Source organism: Pristis pectinata, chromosome 11, assembly GCF_009764475.1.
Source record: "Pristis pectinata isolate sPriPec2 chromosome 11, sPriPec2.1.pri, whole genome shotgun sequence".
Lineage (NCBI taxonomy): Eukaryota > Metazoa > Chordata > Chondrichthyes > Rhinopristiformes > Pristidae > Pristis > Pristis pectinata.
The window spans coordinates 47,598,897-47,617,078 of record NC_067415.1 but is presented as its reverse complement, the minus strand read 5'-3'; the positions used below and the strand labels follow the sequence as shown (position 1 = coordinate 47,617,078).

The following is an 18,182-nucleotide window of genomic DNA, read 5'->3' as shown; positions in this document are numbered from 1 at the left end:
ATCTAAATCAGCTTCTGTTCAAATTCTGCTGATAAGTTCTTCCTAAGTAGTACATGGAGCTTTGTCAAGTTAAATATCTCATAAATTAAAAATAAACTGTTAATCTGACACTCGCTGGAGGAAATTGCACATAATGTTCATATTTCAGTGGAACGGCTTGGCTTATCTTTCGAGTATTTGCCCAGTAGTGAAGTCAATAATTGTAATAATATACTGTATTTCTATGCTTTGAAGTTTTTATTTTATTACCTTTTATTGTTCTCTGGATATGAGAACAAGGGAAAGGCCACAATTAGCAGCCTTGCCCGTGTCCAACCAATTTTGTGTGCTCTTTTTCTTTCTCCTCTAATTTCTCCTGCTGTTCATCTGGAGGTGCCCACAAGATAGAATCCAAGATCAGGCTATAAGATCAGTTGCATAGTGCCAGTTTTGCAAGTCCCCAGTATGGTGACAAAAGATGCATTGCCTACTATATTGGGAACAGAGGAATTTGATGATCATTGCCCGTGCTTGAATTGGGTGTAGCGCCTTTTAATGTTTCTAATGACTTGAGTGATGAGATAAAAGCTGCAGCCCATTCTTAGCTGATAATAAATGAGCTCTATTGTCTTGGAATGGAGAGTCAATATTGGGGTGCATTAAGCTTCTCTGTGAGCCTGGGATTGTATTGCTGCAAGTCCTATGCCTTTGCTCTGGTGAAGAAGTGACAGCAATATACATACTATATATATATATCTGGATGATGTGTAATTTGGAGGTACATTTTCCCACAGCATTTCTCCTTTGCTTCCCTCTTACCACCCCCCCCCCCCCCCCCACCGCCCTCCATATATTATTTGTTGTTGAAATTAAGTTAGTGAACTAGAGCAATCCCCCTTGAGTTTACACAGTACATTTGACATGCATGGGTGAGTGATGGGTGCAAATTGCTGAGCTACAAGTTGAGTACTGTGGCTGCATCCACCCACAGATTGGTAGGTATTCACACTTTCATTGTTTGAAACTTGTGTTTGAGAAGTCAGGGAATATTTGGTCTGTGCCCCCCTCATGTAAGCGTGTGCCTGATCCAGTAGAGCTTTCAGTTAGTGGTTTGGTGGCTTGCTTAGGGGTGTGTGTGTTATCAGTCGGGGAATATATGACTGAGCTTTTCTTTTGTTTCAGCTGGTCGTTACCCAGCACTTCTATGAGCCAAGTATAATTTTTGTTTTGGTAAATTTCTGGCTTTTGAAGGGTTTTCATTTGATCCTTTGGTTTTACTTGGTCCCTTTGAAGCCATTTGTGGTTAAATGTTGCCTGTTATCCCCACTCTTGGCACTCAGCTTTTGCACTTCAGGTTGTATCTAGCTGGTGGTCTCATCGGTTATGCTTTAGCAAAGGGGCAATAGTGATCACATTATTGATGAGCAAATGTTGCTTGATGTCTCTATCGCTGATTTTTCTCCCCCTCCTTTCCCCCATCACCTTTGCTAATAATTGAAAGAAGCTGATGAGATGGCTAGGATTCTGTTAAAGTAAATGCTTTTTATGGATTGGGGATATCTGCGCAATCCCATAAATGGATGTTAGCTAGTTTAGCAGATTTTAAGCTTTGCAGCGCTTAAGCTTTGCAGACAGTGTTTGTCAAGTTCAAAGTCATAGCTGTGTGCAATGCTCTTTCACAGTATATAAAGAACAAAGTGGAATGAATGAGTTGTTTGGATATTGGCACATGCTGCTCAAAGCCTTTCAGGCTTGTCCTTGGTGTTTAAAGAATTCCACCATAGTTGAGGTTAGCATTTTTCATGGAACCAACTTCTTCAGCAAAGTCCAGCAAAGATTTTGACTTAATTTGATGGCGTTATTGCGGTTCTTGTCCAGTCATTGTGGAAGTACTAAGCTTTTTCTGTGGCTTGCTGCTATTGGCATTTGGAAATCTGGTAAACATGTATTTTCATTTGCATTGTAACCAATATCTTCTGAGGTATGCCTACCAGTTCATCCTCCTTATGTTCACATTGCTCCAGAGCAGGATCTGTTGGTTAGGTGTTGGTAAACATTATGATAATGTGGTGGTAGGTAATAACAGCTCACAATGCTTGTGTTCGGGGTTCTTTTGTGTAAAATAAATGAACAAAGGGGGAGAGCCTCAGGAGAACTTGTCTTCACAGGAACAACATTATTGAATTACTAAGTTTTCTGAATAGTTATGAGGTGCACGTATACAGTATCGTGGAATAAAATTGTTCCATCTGTGATCACTGAAATTAGTTCATAAAGGACTTGAGTTCAGATCTAACATTTCAAAATCGAGTAGACTTGAAGGACTTGAGTCCTCAGTTTGCATTTGTGCTGGAAATTATGAACATGCATAAACAGGTGCATTGGGTTAATAAATTCCAGGCAGTTGTCTGAGGGCAGTCACGCTGCGTGGAACTTAAGGTATTCCAAACAGCTTGAACTTCGCCCCTCTTAATGAGATTAAGTTAATACATTTGCTGTTAGATTTAAGTGAATAATGTGTAGCATCAGATCACTTGTATTACCAAGTATGGAAACTGTTGCTGCTTGTGACCTTGGAAGGTTAACGAAGTAACAGTTTAACATGCCAGTGTGATTGCATGTTTTCCTTGTTAGAGCTAGAGACAAGTTTGTTAATCAATAGTTTTTGGACTTTTAGTTGAAGAGATCAAGGGCATTTAAAATTTTAAATACATAAATGTTTTCATTTACCAGTCTCCTTTAGTGCATTTCCATTAGTGAGTTCAATCCGGAGAAGTGTGAGGTGGTTCACTTTGGAAGGACAAACTCCAAGGCAGAGTACAAAGTTAATGGCAGGATTCTGGGTAGTGTGGAAGAGCAGAGGGATCTGGGGGTCATTATCCACAGATCCCTGAAAGTTGCCTCATGGGTGAATAGGGTAGTTAAGAAAGCTTATGGGATGTTAGCTTTCATAAGTCGAGGGATCGAGTTTAAGAGCCGTGAGGTAATGATGCAGCTCTATAAAACTCCGGTTAGTCCACACTTGGAGTACTGTGTCCAGTTCTGGTCGCCTCATTATAGGAAGGATGTGGAAGCGTTGGAAAGGGTGCAGAGGAGATTTACCAGGATGCTGCCTGGTTTAGAGAGTATGCATTATGAGGAGAGACTAAGGGAGCTTTACTCTTTGGAGAGAAGGAGGATGAGGGGAGACATGATAGAGGTGTACAAAATATTAAGAGGAATAGAGAGAGTAGACAGCCAGTGCCTCTTTCCCAAGGCACCAATGCTCAATACAAGAGGGCATGGCTTTAAGGTAATGGGTGGGAAGTTCAAGGGAGATATCAGAGGAAGGTTTTTTACACAGAGAGTGGTTGGTGCATGGAATGCGCTGCCTGGGGTGGTGGTGGAGGCAGGTACATTGGTCAAATTCAAGAGATTACTAGATAGGCATATGGAGGAATTTAAAGTAGAAGGATATGTGGGAGGAAGGGGTTAGATCGTCTTAGGTGAGGCTTAAAGGTCAGCACAACATTGTGGGCCGAAGGGCCTGTATTGTGCTGTACTGTTCTATGTTCTGTGTTCAGTGTTGGGATACATGACTGTAATGTGGAAGGATGTCAGATTACTCATTATGGTAGTGACATGTTTATCCTGAATGATAATCAACCCAGCATCCTCTGATAGGCACTCTATTCTTTCTTTATCTTTTGTGAAACAAAGTCAGAATCATTTCTTTTAAATTATTTGGGACCTGAGTGTTTTTTCTGTGCAGCTTTGTGCTTTTTCATTGAATTTTGTTGGAAAAACTCATTTTCCAAATTAAAGCAGAGTATGCGCTGTTAGTTATTAAAATATTGCAGAGTATACTCAGCTTGCTTTTAATGTTTGATTTTAATTATCTGATTAGGATATCGATTGTTTCCATCAAAATAATCATAATTTCTATGAACCACGGTGGGTGGGGTGATGAGCAGGCTATTGAGAATGTAGTTAGGATCTTAATTTTTAAAACTGTTCCAATAAATTACAAAGGAACCTAATGTCTCACTATTGCGGAAGCAGCTCCTTTGTACTCCTGCAGAATTGCTACGGAAAGATTTGAAGCCTATCTTGCTGGTAAATCCAATATTTGTTTGCTTTTGTGATTGGCTCATATTTTGCATTGTTTGTTTTATAGAGATGGAAACAAGGATATCTGAGACTCAGGGATGAACTTAGAACTTTTGAAAATGATGTCCAATTTCAGGGTAACCAAGTCGGTTTTGAAGCCAAAGATTGTAAGATATGGACAAGAAGAAAAAAAATCATTAAAAGAAAAATAAGGTTGGAGTGGGAATGGAGTGGAGTTAAGTAGCAAGTAATTGTCCAGCACATGCTTGTAGTTAGGAAAGATCTATTGCATAAAGTAGGCATTCATTTTTACCACCTCCATTTAATGAATTTCTGATCTTGTCTATTACTGGAGATCTACATATTCATTCTATTGAGGACCTGGTAGCTCTTTTAAAGGCACAATTGAGTAAGTCCAACACTACAGCTAATTACCCCTTTCCCTTCGGTACTTTTTCCCGTTTGACTATTTATCCAATTCCTTTTTTGAAAGCTACCAGTGAACCTGCATCCATTGCTATATCAAGTGGGATATTCCAAATACCTTGATAAGACAAATCCCTCGTATGCTTCTGCAAGTCACTTTAATTCTATGTTCTCTTGCTCTCTACTCTTAAGCCGCAATAAACAGTTCCTCTTTATTTGCTGTAACAAAATCATGCATGATTAGAAACTCCTTCATCACTTCCCCTTGTAGCCTCCCCAAGGAGAACAATCCTAGCTTTTCAAGTCTATCATGCAGCTAATCCTTAAACCTTGGAAATATTCTGTTATCTCTTCAAGTTGTCTTATTGCTGAAATGTAGTGCTTAGAATTGGACACAATGTTCCACCTGGAACGAAGCTAATTTTTATCTAGACTAAGGTTAACCTCCTGGTTTAGCAATGTGTTCCTCTCTTTCTAAAGCCTAGGATCCCAGATATTTTAATTTCATTAATGTGCCTACTGTCTTTAGGGCCTTGTGTGCAAAACCATCAGATTTTGCTCTTTCTGCATTACCTCCCACCCCTTAATATAGCTAGTATTGTCTCTCCATTGTTCTTACAATCAAAATGTATCATTTCACATTTCTTTTTTGTTGGTTTTTAACCACCATGTGTCTGCCATCAGGCTGTCTCCTCTTGAAGTTTATTACTATCTTCCTCCCTGTTACTGCACTTTCTTGTTTTGTGTCATCTGCAGATTTTGAAGTTGCCCTGTGACTTCATGTGAATCATATGTGAGAAATAGTGATAGTCTGATCTTTGGAACTCATCCATATAAGAACTTCCAAGAAGCATTTGTTAAATCAGCACGAAAGAGTGATAGCAAAATTGAAGTTCGTATGATAAAAGGAGCTGTGCAGCATTGATATAAAATTGGCCAAGAGGAAAGTTTAGTTTTGTATGATTTGGAGAGATTAGATGTGAGCATGGAAAATTTGAGTGTGCTGTGTCTGTGTTGTTGTGCACCAAGTGCATTGAACTCTTACCTTCTGAGTGTATACAAATCAGAGGTTCTGTGGAGTGCCATTTACAACACTATAGATTGTTATGTTTGTCAGTCTAGCAGAATTTGGTTTGAACTGACTATTTAGGGCAGAGAAACTGTACAGCAGTGAAATAAGTGAATTATTCAATACATTCATGAAAATGCAATTCACTCTGACTTTTTAGTTTGTGATTGTTGTGAACTCGTATGAGAAATTTTGACTCAGTTGTCTCATTTTCTTTGTGTTTCACCATTGCATACTTAGTTACCATGCACCATTTCAATTTTGGTTAATTGGAATGAGCTTTGATAAATTGAATAATTATTGTGTATTAGCATGTGCATTTTTCATTATATAATGTATACAAAGCAATGTCAATATCTTGGATTGATCTGTAAACTGTTTTTTAAAATATAAACTTAGTGAGGAATGACAGCAGTTTCCTACAGGGACGAGTAAATGACAAGTAAAGATGCTTTACTCCATCTATTGTGACAAATTACTGATAATTGGAATGAACTCTCAAGGGAGGATGCAAAGTCAATTACCAAGATTTTTTCAATTGACTTTGAGACAATTAATTTCGTCTCATCATGTTGGATTCCGCATTGCATAAGTTCTGCTATTCAGCTGGGAAATAAGCAAGAAAATATTCCATACAAATCAAATCTCAATTTGGAATAATTTGGATCTTGCAGAGGTTTATTACACACGGAAATAAAGGACCATTTTAACTCATGAAATTCTTGAAGTTCAATTTGAGTTTAAGTAGTTTAAATTTGAGTTTGAGTTTAACCATCTGTTTTCCAGGTGGTTGATTCGTTCATGGGTATCAGCATTGCATGTCTTTACAAAAGAGAATCAGATGTGCAGAATGTGTGGCCAGGATGGTGAAGCCTATTGCTCTGATTTGTCGGGCTGGAGGAAGTTGCAGTGGGTTGGAAAATTGATGCTATGAAGGGATTTGAAAAGCAAAATGAGTTTTTTTTTAAATAGAGGCATTAGCAGGCCAAGAGTTAATGTGTGTAAATTGGGACAAATTGATAGGTGAACAGGATTTGGTGCAAATTGTGATATGAACAGCAGAATTTCATGATTATATAATTCCCATGTATGGCTGGAGACATGCAAGAGTATTGGAAAAATATAGCTCAAGTATCCATAAAATTACCCTTGGACCCCTGTAGGCTATCCGAACTATTCTAGGAGATTTATGTTTTACTATACTTGTGACTCATAGAAGGTCGTCCTCTTGCCATCTGGAAATCTGGTCCCCCTTCCACTGGCAGGAATAGAGTGAATCACTACGAGGGGTAAACCTGTTCCACAAATCCACTCTTCCCTGTGAAGACAAGAATAACTTAAAATGTAGCTTAATTATGCTTTTTTTTTGTCGCTTGAATGACTACACTGCCAGCCTTTGATCTTCCCCACCCTTCTAGTTGAAATAACGTCAATATCAGCACCATCTGAATTCTTTTGTTATTTAATTTTTTAAAAAATCAAATTGTCTGGTTCCATGCATTTATAAACAGACAGATCCACCTTTTTGAGCTTGGCTAGGTAACTGAGAATAAACTTCTTTCTAAAAAGATTGAGCTTCCTACTTTTATGCAAGAATGCAACACATTAAAAACTGAACCAGATTCTTAATCCTATAATGCCAGTGGCTTAAAAAACCTTTTTTTAAGATATCCAGTGCACCTTGCAGAGTTGTACTGACTCTGGTATATAGACTGCCCTTTGATCAGTGCAAAATGTTTTCCAAAGAGCACTTATTTTTGTTCTCAGCTGCTATTCATTTTCTGCCCATATTAAATAGACTCAGAATGTAATTATATTGAACAACTATGATAGAGCTGGACATTCTTTGCTTCTTAAGTCAGAAGTTTTGGATTGAAGTCCATCTGCAGAGACTTGAGTGCATGGTTGCCCTGAATTCTAATCCTCGTTTCTGAAGGTGTGCTTTGTTGTATGGTCTTTCGGATGAGGCACTGAACACATCTTTCCTTTTAGGGAGACATAATAAATGACCAAAGGGTATTTTAAGAAGAGTTGTGGAATTGTTGTCCTGGTTGATCAGCTTTTAAAATACAGTAATTTATCTCATTGCTGTTTGTGCGACTTTAATATGCAAATAGATTGCTTTATTGATTATAAAATCTTGAAGCAGATTCAAAGGCTGTGAAAGATGATGCATGAACCAAGTACAGGCTGTCCCCGGGTTACATATGCCCAATTTATGGACACCCCTACATATGAATAAGCTCCCATAATATTATTAAATACAAAAGTCCAGCGTACGTATGTATATTCATTCCTACAAATGGTAGAACTAGTTTCCTCTCTCCACTTTTAGTGATTGTTCTTCTCAGTTTTATGTGTGTTTGATACTATTCATTACAATCCTGTGGAGGTGTGGTTACCACATCAAGTGATTTTTGTGTATTTTCTGACTTGGACAAAATTGATGGTGTGGATGTCTGTAAAAATGGAACAGTTTTGTTACTTGGGATGACCTATACTATACTTAAACAGCCTGAATATTGGGGACAAACTGTGAGCCTGTGAATTTGGAGCAGAAGTAGGCCACTTAGTCCCCTTGCATGCTCTGCCATTTAATAATTCTATGGCTGATGTGATTATAACCTCAACTTCACATTCCCACATACCCCCAGTAACCTTTCACCACCTTGATAATCAGGTGTCCACCGCTGCTTTCAAGATATTCAAACCTGCAGATAAGACTGTGGGGTGCGTGGTGTCACTATAGTCTGGTGGACTGACCTCTACCTTGCAGAGGCCAGACGCCAACTTTCTGATGCCTCCTCATACCTTCCTCTGGACTGTGACCCCACTAACAAACACCAGGCCACCATCTTACAGCCTGTTACAGATTTCATCACATCAGGAGATCTTCCCTCATAGTGCCCTAATACCTCACTGATCCATATACAGCACTGTCCTAGGAGGCCCATTGTTTCTGCTGGTTCTTGCCCCACTGAACACTTCATACTTGGACTCCATCCTTTCTCCCCTTGCCCACTCCCACTTATTATTATATTTCTTTTCCACCATTTTGATAATTTTCAAGTCCCTGGTCCCAAACGGCTCATCCTTACCATTGGACCTACAGTCCCTATATACCTCATCCCCCATCAGGAAGGTCTTAGACCTTCGGTTTATTTTTTCTTGAACAAAGTCCCAATCAGATCTCTTCTACCAATACATCCATTTGGCAGAACCCGAATAACTTCTCCTTCAATTCCTCTCACTTTGTGCAGGTCGAAGGTGTAGCCATGGGCACTTGCATACTCTCTGGCTATGCATGTCAATTTGTTGGCTATATGGAACAGTCCTTGTTCCAAGCCTATTCTAGCACCCTCTCTCCAAGTCTTTCTCCACTGCATTGGTGCTGCATCTTGCACTCATGCAGAACTCACCAAATTCATCACCTTTGCCACCAACTTCCACCCTACCTTCAAATTCGCCAGGACTATCTCTAACGCTACTCTTCCTTTTCTGGATCTCTCTATCTCCATCTCAGAAGATAGACTTGCCACTGAAATCTTCCATAAACCCACTGACTCTCACCCTGCCTTCTGTAATGATGCCATCCCTTTTTCTAAAATTTCCCCGTCTCCACTGCATCTGTTCTCAAAATGAGGCCTTCTGCTCCAGGGCTTCAGAAATGCCCTTCTTCTGGAAACGTGGCTTCCCCTCTACCATACTTGATGGAGCCCTCACATGAATTTCCCCAATTTCCTGAAACTCTCCTTCCCAGACAGAACAGCAATAGAGTTTCTTTGGTCCTCACTTTTCACCTCTGCCATTTCCGCCAGCTCCAACGTATTCCCACCACCAGTCACATCTTCCTCTCTCTCTGCCTATCTGCATTCCACAGGGACCACTCTCCTTGTGTCTCCCTTGTCCACCCAAGCCTTCCCTGTCCTCTGGCACTGTAACTGTAGGAGGTGTAGCACCTTCTCCATTCCTCCTCCTTCACCCCATCCAGGGACTTAAATAGCCCTTCTAAGTGAGTCAGAGATTCACCATCACCTTAGCACACCTGGTCTACTACATTCAGTGCTCATGATGTGGCCTCCTCTACCTTGGTGAAACCATGCATTGTCTAGGTGACCTTTTGTGGTGCACCTGCAGTCCGACAGCAACAGCCATCTCAAGCTTCTGGTTGCATGTCATTTTAATTCTCCTTCCTTTTCCCACACTAACCTGTCTGTCCTCGGCCTTCTGCATTTCTACGGAGAGGCCAAATGCAAATTAGAAGAGCAACAACCGGTATAATTTTCTTCTCCTTTCGTTCCTTTCACATCCTCTCTCCCCTCTTCCCACCTGCATTCATCTGCCTATCATTCCACCCCTCCCTTCCCCCAATCTAGTTCCACCTATCACATACTAGCCTCTATCCCATCCTGCTTCTTTATCTTACCCCCACCCCCCGCCAACCTTTCGGTGCTCTTTTTTTGTTCCACATTCTGGCATCTGTAGTCTTTTTTTTATCTTCAGGATATTCAAAGACTCTGTTTTCACTGCCCTCTCCTTGAGGAAGACTCTAAAACCAATGAGGGGAGAAAAAAACATTACTTCGTCTTTCTTACATAGGTGACCCTTTTTTTGTGCAGTTACCCTAGTTGTAGATACTCTCACAAGAGGAAACATCCTCTCCATATCTACCCTTCTATACTTCAAGTATGTCGACTTTCAATCTGTAAACACCAGAAGCTACAAACGTTGCTTGTCCAACCTGTCTCCAGTATACTTCCGAACTGCTGCAAATGCATTAATATTCTTCATGAAATAAAGACCAACACTGTACATTTCTCCAGATGTGGTCTCACGAATGCCTAGAATAACTGATGCATAACTTCCCTACATTTGTATTTAATTCCCCTTGCAATAAATAAGATTTTTTAACTTACCCAATTATTTGCTGTGTTTTCATATTAATTCTTTGCATATTATACGCTTGAACGCTCTGAATCCACTAAATGTTGGCTCTACAATCTCCACTCTTTACATAATATGCTTTGTTTATTTTTTTCCTGTAAAATGGCCATTGTTCAAAATTGCACACTTTCAATTAACTCTTAGAGGCCTTTAATTTTACCACATCTCTAAATTTTGACTTCTGTTGGCACTTGACTTGCAATACATGCATTTGAATGCTAATCCCTTTGATGTACAATCTCAATAGTTTTATCACTTTTGGCGTCCTGGGAAATATTTTCTTTAGACCACTTCCCTTTGACACAGATCTTGGTTTGTTTTCCTTTTTGCTATTTATTCACTTTTTTCAAGTCTGATTTCTGCCTCGCTGATAATGAAATGGCTTCTGCGTTCAACCCAAGTTCTCAACTTCTCTACACTTCCCACTGCCGTTTTTCCCCACTATTCCTTTTTCCCCACCTCTTAACTTGCTAACATTCAGTCCCAACCTATCTATCATTTTTTTTTTAACACTAATTCACTCTTTGAGACCCAAGTGCTGTTGCTTCTTTACTGGTTCACACTTTATTATTGCATCATGTTCACCCTTTTCATGCTTTTGTTGTTGATCTGAGTATTCAGCCAATAAAACGGCACAAATATCTATTCTGGTTAACCATTGAATTTCATTGGGGGAATCTTCATAAACATCCTTTTTTTTTCTCCCTTCCACATCACTCATTTACATTGTCATAGCAAACCACATCAACATACCATCCCTGAGCTTGATCACACCAATGATCGTCATTCAAATTGCTATGTTGTTCATGTGACTCTCCTCGATTCAGTCTTGACCTGCACCCTTGAGCCTTTGAGCTCCTTTATTGGCATAATGGCCTGCCCTGATGGTGCAGATAGTTATGGGCACATGGTACCTCTGTACCTGTTAATTCCACCTCACATTGTCGGTTAGTAAGTGGAGATGATTACTTAGAAGAGTAGGAAAGTGAGTAGGGCCATTGAAGATGTTATGTTAGTAAATAATTTGGTGTGATTATCAATTCTTCGTTATGATTGAAATATTTGGGAGTAAATAAGCTGGTTGTAACTGCAGGCTCTGTAGAACACACTAAATGATAGTAGGTTATTTAGAAACATTTTAAACCTTCCTAATGATTATGGAGGTGTCCCAAAACCACAATAAATATTTTGCAAAACAAGCAGTTTGGTAGACCAAATGAAATGTTCTTAACCCCAAGCCATTCAGTTCATTAATGTTGCCTCTACCAAAATCCATTGAAAATGAGTTTAACAGTGGAATAATTTTGTGCTGGCTCCAATGTAATAAATATGTGGTAGTTTGTTACAATGTGCTGCATACATCAGTCCTGCGATTTATACTATCCAGTACTCTTCCTTGGGATGCAGACAATGCTGGCAAGGTAAGTATTTATTGCCCATCTCTAAAACCTAAGAAGAAGTGGTGTGAATTGAAATTTCACTTGGGTTTTCCCCCCTCTTTTGTTGATGAAAGAAAATCCGAAGGAAATTAGTAAGATTTATTGTTTCAGATTGGCACAAGCGATACAGTTTATGCATGGCCTTTCTACTTCAGTCTCCATAGGAAGCTGCGATGCCCCATGTGTATAGTGTGTATGATCTAGTTGGTGCAACTGAGCTGACAGTGCTCCATCGTGCTGAGTATTATCACATGTAATAGGTTTACTAATTATAATAACGTTGACTGTCCCACAACAAAGTAATTCCACATGAGTTGCCAATCCTGTTTAGAGGGAGCTGGAGGGTTGTGAATTTGATTTACCTGATCTGGGTTTCCTTCAGTGGATGCAATCTTAAATTGAGTTTGGTTTCTTTCCTCTTTTCCATCACCATGGCCTGGCGTCACAAATGTTTATCCATTTCCCATTTTAATAAATATTCCGCATTCTAATTTTTTAAACTGCTTATCTTCAAAAAAGGGTCTAGTTTATTATAGTCAGTGCTAATTTATGCTTTTAAAAATAAACTTGCTTTTAACTTCTCTCTCCAAGCAGACTTTTCTTTCCCTTTCACTCTTTCCTGAAGGCTGTACTCGGAAATACCAAAAAAAAACAAGTTGAATCGAGTTCAGAATTTGTTGAAATTCGGTGCAAAAATCAGAACAGTTGGCATGGTGTCATGACGACAACCTTTCCCTCAATGTCAACAAAACAAAAGAAAGGGGGCAGTGTACATGTACCTGTCTACATCAGTGGTGCTAAGGTCGAGAGGGTTGACAGCTTCAAGTTCCTGGGAGTGAACATCACCAATAGCCTGTCCTGGTGAAATCACTTAGATGCCATGGCGAAGCAGCTAGCATAATCAAAGATCCCACCCACCCGAGTCATTATCTCTTCTCTCCTCTTCCATCAGGTAGAAGATACAGGAGCCTGAAGACACATACCACCAGGCTTAAGGACAGCTTCCATCCCACTGTGATAAGACTATTGAACAGTTATACGATGAGATGGACTCTGACCTCATGATCTACCTTGTTGTGACGTTGCACCTTATTGCACTGCACTTTCTCTGCAGCTGTGACACTTTACTCTGTGCTGTTATTGTTTTTACGTGTACTACATCACTGCATTCTGTACTACCTCAATGCACTCTGTACAAACCCAATGTAACTGCACTGTGTAATGAATTGATCTGTACGATCAGTATGCAAGACAAGTTTTTCATTGTACCTCGGTACAAGTGACAATAATAAACCAATACCAATAGAAAGGTAAAGTGGTGTGGTTTGAGCTTGTTTAGTAGGTTGATTGAAGTAAAGATTCAAAGATAAATCAATCTGAGTGGAATGGGGAATTCTCGTGGCAAATTTTGAGAGCTCAGTCATGCTTGCAATACAGAAGTACTTGGCAAACTACTGGAAACAGCACTGGAGGAATGAAGAAAATATACATGTTTTTTCATCTTTACTGTATCCACAATGTACTTGCCAAATTTTATTCTTTTTGTTTTGAATTTATTTTTTCGGTTGACAGCAATTATTCCTAAATAGCTTTTATTTTTCATTTTTATAAACAGGTTCTTCCTTTAGAAAATAAAATGAAGCAAAGAAAACAGTTTCCACAAGCGTTAAACATCGGTATGGGCATCGTCACAGCTTTGTACGTTTCACTGGCAACCCTTGGGTATCTGCACTTTGGTGATAGTGTTCAGGGCAGTATTACATTAAACCTTCCACAAGACATATGGTAAGTGTGTTTTGAGAATCTATATTCAAAAAAAGCTATTTTTGAATTGGCTTGTATGTATAAACTTTTAGAATATTTTAAGGATTCCTGGTCATATTTTGCATAACATTTGTTTTAAATAAAATGGCATAATCACACCTATCATATTAAAATTGCCATAATCAATTCTAGTTACCTGTAATAAAGATGTAATTTGTCAGATCTCTGTGGTCTGGAACTGCAGTGATAATGATGCTGGATGGCTTTTTTGTAACACTGTTTATAAATGAGAATTTGTATAACCATAATCTATTGCAGAATAAAAAAATGGCCTTTTCTAAACAGGGGCTGTTGATCTTATGATTTAACAGAAGATAATAATATATGTGATAGTAGTGAGAGTAGAATCTATTTCACAAAAATCATGACTCTACTGTACCTTCAATTTGAGCTTGTCTACCCCTGCTTGTTATTTACTGAATCTTGTTTGTACATCCTCCTACCTCGCTGACTTTCACTGGCTTCTAGCACACACAATTAAAGATTATTGTCCTTGTCTACAAAACTTATGCCTTTGCAGAAATTCCTCCTTGTCTGTTTTAAATGAGAGAACACCAGTTCTGAAGCAGGGCCATATAGTTCTAGATTCCCCCATGAGGGAAACCAGCCTCCTTTCACAAGATCACAGAAAAGTTACAATGCAATAGGAGGCTCTTGGCTCATCAAATCCATATTGGATCAGTTTTAAGAGCAGGTCAGTTCATCCTGTTCCACATAGCCCTGCAAATACATTATTTTCAGGTGGTTATCCCAGCTCCCTTTTGAATGCTACATTGTAGCCTGGCTCTTTGGCTATTCCTGGCAGTGCATTTGAGGCACTGGCCACTCATTATGTGTGTGTGTTTTTTTTTGAAGTGTTCCCACATTTTTCTTTTGGTTCTTACCATTGTCTTCATTCTGGCCTTGTTGTTAATACTTCTGCTAATGGGTACAGTTTCTCTCTATTTACTCTGTCTATACCCTTGATGATTTTAAATGCCTCTCGACCCTCTTGCAACTCCCTCTGTTCTAAGAAAAACAAGCCAAGAACTCCTGGCTGTCTATGTAACTAAAATTGCTCATTTGTGGAATTGTTTCACTAAATATGTTTTGGCACCTGCTCTAAAACTTTCACATCTTAAAGTGTGATGCCCAGAATGGGACTCAATACTCCAGTTGCTTTGTAAAGTTTATCATGATTTATTTGCTATTGTGCTCTGCCTTAATAAAGCCCAGAATCCCATTTGTGTTTTTTTAACAACTTCCTTAATTTGCTTTGCCATTTTCGATGGACAGCATGCTTATATTCCCAGATCTTTGCTCTTGTGCTCCTTTCTTGATTTGTGCCCTCTACTTAATATTGCGTCCTCTCATTCTTCTGATGAAAATGTAACACTTTGCATTTATCAGTGTTACATTTTATCTGTCGCCTAGCCACCCCTCCAGAGACTGCCCATATCTCCTTGAGGTTAATTATTTTCCTCTTACTCTTCTCGTGTCTTCTGGTTTTATTGTCTGCAGATTTGTAAATCCAAGTGATTAATAAACTGTCAAATTCTTATATTAAATGTCATTTATCCTATTGGGTGAATGCTGGCTCCTATGGTAGCAATCCTGAGTCCATTCCTTCTCTTCTTATTTCCCTTTATCCCAGAAGCTTGTTCTCCCTCACATATCAAGTCCCCTTTGATTCTTTTTTCCATTATCCCACACTAAGGTGTAATTTACAGCAGCCAGTTAACCTTGCATTGCCAGCATCCAAAGTCAGGATCGAACCTGGGTCTATGGGACTCGGGAAGCAGCATCAACTACTATGCCATCGTGCAGCATGGGCTGAATGACCTCCTGTGTCTTCATAACTATAAGAGAATATTAATCATTGATTTGGCAGATTTGCAGATGATGAAAGGTAGTGAACTGCAAGGAGGAAAATAATAGGAAAATAATAGTCCTCAAGGAGATAGGCTGGTGGATAGGACACCTAAATGTCAGATGAAATGTAATGCTGAAAAATTTGAATGTTAAATTTTATTAGGAAGAATGGCGGTGAAGCTAGTACTGACCAATAGGGACCTTCATGATGCACTTCCCTCCAGTCTGACAAACAAATTATCACTGTTAGTGCTTCCTGCTACATAGTCAATTTTCTATCTCTGCCAATGTAATCTCTTTTATTTAATGGGATTCAATCTTGGTGGCAAGCCTATTATCTGGCATTTATCAAAGACCATGTATATCGTGTCAACTATATTTTCCTCACTGACTGTCTGTTATTTCATCAATGCACTCCAAGTTAGTTGGAAGTGATTTGGCTTTTCCTGTTTGTGGTTTCGAGAACACTTTCTACCACTGAGGTTAAACTGACTGGTGTGTAGTTACACCTTTATTGTGAACAAAGGTGTAACACGCACAATTTTCTAGACTTGAAACACCACCCATTCACTGTTATAGATGTGCGGGGCATTACAACCAGTGCCTTTGCAGTTTCATTCCTTCCATAAGACCATAAGATATAGGAGTAGAATTAGGCCATTAAGCCCATCGAGTCTGATCTGCCATTCAATCATGGCTGTTTTATTTTCTCTCAGCTCCATTCTCCTGTCTTCTCCCCATAACGCTTAACTCCCTCACCAATCAAGAACCTATCAATCTCTGCCTTAAATACACCCAATGACTTGGCCTGCACAGCTCTCTGTGGCAATGAATTCCACAGATCCACCACCCTCTGGCTGAAGAAATTCCTCCTCATCTCAGTTCTAAAGGGACGTCCCTTTATTCTGAGGCTGTGCCTTCGAACCCTGGACACTCCTACTACTGGAAACATCCTCTCCACATCCACTTGATCCAAGACTCAGTATTCAGTAGGTTTCAAAGAGATCCCACCCTCATCCTTTTGAACCCCGTCGAGTACATGCCCACTGCATCCTCTGGATCAGATGATTTATCCACTTTAAAGGCCTGCTAACCTTTCCTAGTACCTCCTGTTTATCAATTGTAGGTTCATCTAGAATCTCAACTATATAGTTTTTTTGAGACTCCAGCAGTAAGTTCTTCCTTAGTAAAGCTGATGGAAAGTACTCATTTGTTACCATGGCCATGCGCTCTGCCTTCATGAGCAGATTTTCTTTTGGTCTCTTGTTGGTCCCACTTCTCCACATACAAGCTTTCCTGTTCACATGCCAAGAGAATATTTTTGGATTTCCTTCTTTTTATGCCAATTTTTTTCTGCGCTCCCTCTTTGCCTGTCATTTTTCCTCTGAACTTTCTTCAATCAACTGGGATCTCACTTTTCTTAACATGGAGTCTGTTATGTACTTTTTTGCTGTCCATTTTAATTTCTATCTTTTTGGTCCTCCATGGAGCTCTGGCTCTAATTTTCCTATCCTCCTCCCTATTGGGAATGTACCTAGACTAGCTGAAACATTTCCACCTGAAAGGCTTTCCATAGTTCAGTTATTCTTTGAGGATGAGTAGATCCGAGTGCTGTCGAGAAGGGAGTAGATCCGAGTGCCGCCGAGGAGGGAGTAGATCCTAGGTCAGGTGAAGGAAAAACAATATATTGCCAGGACAAGGTGATATGCAAGGACCAGGGGGACCTGCAGGTGTTCACATGTGCCTCTGCCCTTATTCTCCTTGGTGATAGCTTGTGAGTTTGGGAGATACCCTGTCAAAGAAGTATTTATAAGTTCAGTGCATCTTATAGGTGATATCCACTGCTGCATGGTGGTGGAGGAGTAGAATGTACGAGGAGTAAGAATGGCTGCCAGTCTAGTGGGCTGCTTTCTTCTGTATGTCGGTGGGTTTATTGAGTATTGTTTGACCTCGAGCCATTTAGGAAAGTACAGATTGTGCCATCTCACTCCTGACTTGTGCCTTGTAGATGGTGAATGAGCTTTGAGGAGATGGATGATGAGTAACGTACTAAAATATACCCAAACTCTGACCTCTTGAAGCCGCAGTTATTGTGCATGTGATCCTGTTATATTTCTGGTCAATGGTGGCAACCCCCATGGCCCCAGAATGTTGATGATGGGATAGTTGAATACCTAGTGTAAATGATTGCTGTTGGATACCTGGTGTAAATGATTAGATTGTCTTTGTTGGAGTTCAGCATTCCCTAGTACTTCTGTGATGTTAAAGTTGTTTGCTACCTGCTTGGATGTTACCTAGGTCATGTTGCAGGAAGCATGGGATGCTTTTTTTGTGATTTGCAAATGGAATTGTACACTTAATCGGCAGGAAGTATCCTCACTTACCATGGCAAAAGGCAGTAATTAAAGTAGCAAAGCATTTTCATTTTGAGTACTGTCCTCAAGAACTCATTCAGTGAATTCCTGATGTTGAGTTGCTTGATCTCCAAAAACCAAAACCTCTAATGTACAAGGTATGACTCCCATCTTGAGAGGTTTTCTCTTGCAGTCTATTAACTTCAG

At 39.6% G+C, this 18,182-nt stretch overlaps 1 protein-coding gene across 3 annotated transcripts in view; it reads left to right on the top strand.

The window, feature by feature from the left end:
• Positions 1-18,182, top strand: part of slc36a4 (solute carrier family 36 member 4) — a 269,341-nt gene that overhangs the window by 44,153 nt on the left and 207,006 nt on the right. For all 3 annotated transcript variants that reach the window (XM_052026138.1, XM_052026139.1, XM_052026140.1), the window contains exon 9: positions 13,562-13,731. In XM_052026138.1, coding sequence (XP_051882098.1) covers positions 13,562-13,731 — 170 coding nt within the window. The remainder of the gene's footprint in view (positions 1-13,561; positions 13,732-18,182) is intronic.